We start from the raw sequence: 3,411 nt of genomic DNA, 5'->3' as shown, positions 1-3,411 counted from the left end.
AGCGAGACTCCGTCTCAAAAAAAAAAAAAAAAAGAAAAGAAATCTTTTCAAGGTACAGATCCAATCACCCACCCCATCCTGCTCCGTTACATGCTGAATAACGACCCTCCCAGGAGACACTGCGCTATGCCCCAGTGAGTGCACCAGGTGCATTTTACTTTGTAAGTTTTTACGCCATCTCACTGCGGTCAATTTTTTTGTCTTTTGGAGTGTTTTTTCACGAACTTTTCACTATTTTTTTTTCACTATTTTTCTGTCCTCGCCAAGAGAATCCAGGGAGATGCCTTTCAGCCCCAAAGCTGCCACCTGCTCCCTTGAGAGGCTACACTCCATACTTAAGGTGGTCCTATGGGAGAAAATGACCAAAGAGCTAATAGTCACTAGACACTCTAGCAGACATAGCCATGGTGGGTATCTTGGTTTATCCCCAGAAAGTACTAAAACAGCCTAAGTGGAGTGGCACGATCTCGGCTCACTGCAACCTCCACCTCACGGGTTCAAGCGATTCTCCTACCCTACCCTCTTGAGTAGCTGGGACTACAGGCACATGCCACCACTCCCAGTTAAGTATTTGTATTTTCACTAGAGACGAGATTACACTGTGTTATCCAAGGTGGTCTCCATCTTCTAACCTCGTGATCTGCCCACCTCAGCCTCCCAAAGTGCTGGGATTACAGGCGTGAGCCACTGCGCCCGGCTTCAAAAGGGAAATCTTGACCCAAAAACATTCTGGTAGGTTCTCTGGAAAAATAAAAGAAAAAGAGGCACAGATATTTTTTACAATACAGTGTCAGGGGATTAGTCTGTGCCCTCTTCACATTGGAAATATTTACTAACAGAAAATCTTTTCAATATTGTTAAGCAATGCTTTTTAAAAAAATGATTAATTGAGGAACATGGGGTACACTTGAGGCCCTGCTTGGGACACATGTGAAAAATGCCAGGGACAATCAGTCCCCTGTGGGGTGTGAAAATAACTAAGTGGCAAGCAATTAGACTGAGGAGGCTCTAGTCCCCAGATTCCTACTTCTAAAACAAAAATCTAAACTCACGTGCATTTTTTGGTAAATTACTACATTAGGGGAAAAAACTTCAGGCTTAAACAACTATAAACTGCCAACTAAGCTCTGATTACATAACCAGGAAATTTCCACCTTGATTGTACAAATTAAGGAACTATGTAACTATACCTAACCAATTATTGAATTTGTTTTCTTCATCATGCATTTTGTTTTATTTTATTTTTTGTCTGAGATGGAGTCTCTGTTGCCCAGGCTGGAGTGCAGTGGCGCCATCTCGGCTCACTGCAACCTCCGCCTCCCAGGTTCAAGCCATTCTCCTGCTTCAGCCTTGCCAGTAGCTGGGATTACAGGCGCGTTGTCACCATGACCGGCTGATTTTTGTATATTTAGTAGAGACAGGGTTTCACTATGTTGGTCAGGCTGGTCTTGAACTCCTGACCTCGTGATCCTCCCGCCTCAGCCTCCCAAAGTGCTGGGAAGGCCAGCCACTGCACCCGGCCATCAGGCATTTTATAAATGTCTTTTCTTCAAGCCCCTCCATGGACCACAAACTACAAACTATAGCTGGGTGCTCTACAATTCTTGAATCACTCTTTGACTAAATTATTTCATATTTTTGCAGTGACTCTCACACTTTTTTGTTTTCAGACATAATTGCTCTGTCGCCCAGGCTGGAGTGCAGTGGCGCGATGTGAGCTCACTGCAACCTCCGCCTCCCGGGTTCAAGCGATTCTATCACCTCTGCCTTTCGACTAGCTGGGACGACAGACATTCGCCATCACACCCAGCTAATTTTTGTACTTTTAGTAGAGACGGGGTTTCCCCATTTTGGCCACGCTGGTCTTCAACTCCTGACCTCACGTGATCCACCCGCCTCGACCTCCTGAAGTGCTGTGATTACAGGCGTGAGCTACCGCGCCCGGCCCCATCAATTTTTAATAGGAGAAAAGAGAAACTGTGAACCCTGACAGATATAATAGACTCCTCTTCAAAGGCCTTTCTTGTTCCTTGTTTTTAGGACCAACTTTTTTGTACCTCCTTGTACCTAGACACCCGCTCTGTAAGCAACCCAAACCGCCAGTTCCAATCTGCGACCCGCACCCCTTCCTTATTTGGAAAGTAGCCAATCGGGTAGGCCTAGATTGTGAGGTCAGACCCCGGCCACCGGGGGAAAGACACAAAGACAATAACGGCGTTAGGGTTAAAAACCCCTTTCTAACTAGGGGGCCGAGGCGGGCGGATCAACTGAGTTCGGGAGTTCAAAATCAGCCTGACCAACATGGTGAAACCCCATCTCTACTAAAAATACAAAATCAGCCGGGCGTGGTGACGCATGCCTGTAACCCCAGCAACTCGGGAGGCTGAAGCAGGAGATTCACTTGAACCCGGGAGACAGAGGTTGCAGTGAGCCGAGATCGCGCCATTGCACTTCAGCCTGGGCAACGAGAGCAAATCTCCGTCTCAAAAAAAAAACAAAAAAACAAAAAAACCTTCCTTTCTTCGGTGTGCTCTTGCGATCAAGATAGACGCGAGCAGCACCCTTCTTCAGAAGTAAATATGCCTTCTTGTGAAATTTTCTAAGTTCTGGGTGGTTTTTTGTTTTGTTTTGTTTTGCGGCACCGAGCGCTTGTTTCTAACAACCCCACGGACCAAAACTCTTCCCATTCATGAATCCGCACCCCGAGTAAGGATTCTCCCCTGACGACCCTCCCGTGGGGCTTGCACGATCTGGGAGAGACGCGGTGCTGCGGGTGCAGAGCTGCTGAAAGAGGGCTTCAGGCCAGGGCACAGTCACTGTGCCGGGAAGAGACAGGGAAGAGACAGGGCCCCGGCTGTTACCGCAGCCGCCATCTTATGGCTGAAGGAGACTGAGGCCGAGCTGGGCAGGGAGAACTCGGGCGGCAGATTGTGGAGCTGACTGTGAGGAGGCAGAGTCCCGCCAGAGCCACTTCCCACCGGTTTCAACCAGCCCCTCCCCTCTCTCCGGAGGTTGGACCCGGCACTCACCATTTCTAGGCTTCCAGGGGGTCCCGGGGTTTAGCTGTGGCTCTCTCAATACTTGCAGGTTACACGGCCACAGAGGCTGGGTCTCTATAAGTACAGGACACACATCACAAGATAAACCTGGAGCTCCCGCTGCAGCGAGAAACAAAGGCCCCCATAAACCATTCTGTTCGTTCCAGCTGCGTTCCTGATTGGACGGTTTCCAGCCCAGCGTCCCTGATTGGATAATACTTAAGGCCCCGCCCCCTCAGTCGCTGAGTGACAGAAGATGTGATCACATACTGGGCTGAGTGAAGAAAGAGTGGCAGCCTAGGCTGCAGCCTTTTCTTTCTTTCGTTCTTTCTTTTCCCCTCTGAGACGGAGTTTAGCTCTTATTGCCCAGGCT

At 48.7% G+C, this 3,411-nt stretch overlaps 2 protein-coding genes across 2 annotated transcripts in view; one reads left to right on the top strand and one right to left on the bottom strand.

Annotated features, from left to right (window-relative positions):
• Positions 1-3,197, bottom strand: part of LOC105547301 (zinc finger protein 253-like) — a 53,046-nt gene extending 49,849 nt beyond the window's left edge. Inside the window, 1 exon segment of the mRNA XM_011990850.1 lies at positions 3,030-3,197. Within this exon segment, the coding sequence (XP_011846240.1) occupies positions 3,030-3,032 (3 nt within the window). The 5' untranslated portion in view covers positions 3,033-3,197.
• The window catches only part of LOC105547309 (zinc finger protein 506-like), a 215,032-nt gene that overhangs the window by 125,913 nt on the left and 85,708 nt on the right, over positions 1-3,411 (top strand).

Source organism: Mandrillus leucophaeus, unplaced genomic scaffold (assembly GCF_000951045.1).
Source record: "Mandrillus leucophaeus isolate KB7577 unplaced genomic scaffold, Mleu.le_1.0 Scaffold11, whole genome shotgun sequence".
Classification (NCBI taxonomy): Eukaryota; Metazoa; Chordata; class Mammalia; order Primates; family Cercopithecidae; genus Mandrillus; species Mandrillus leucophaeus.
The sequence above is the reverse complement of the archived record's forward strand: the minus strand, read 5'-3'. Positions and strand labels throughout refer to the sequence as shown.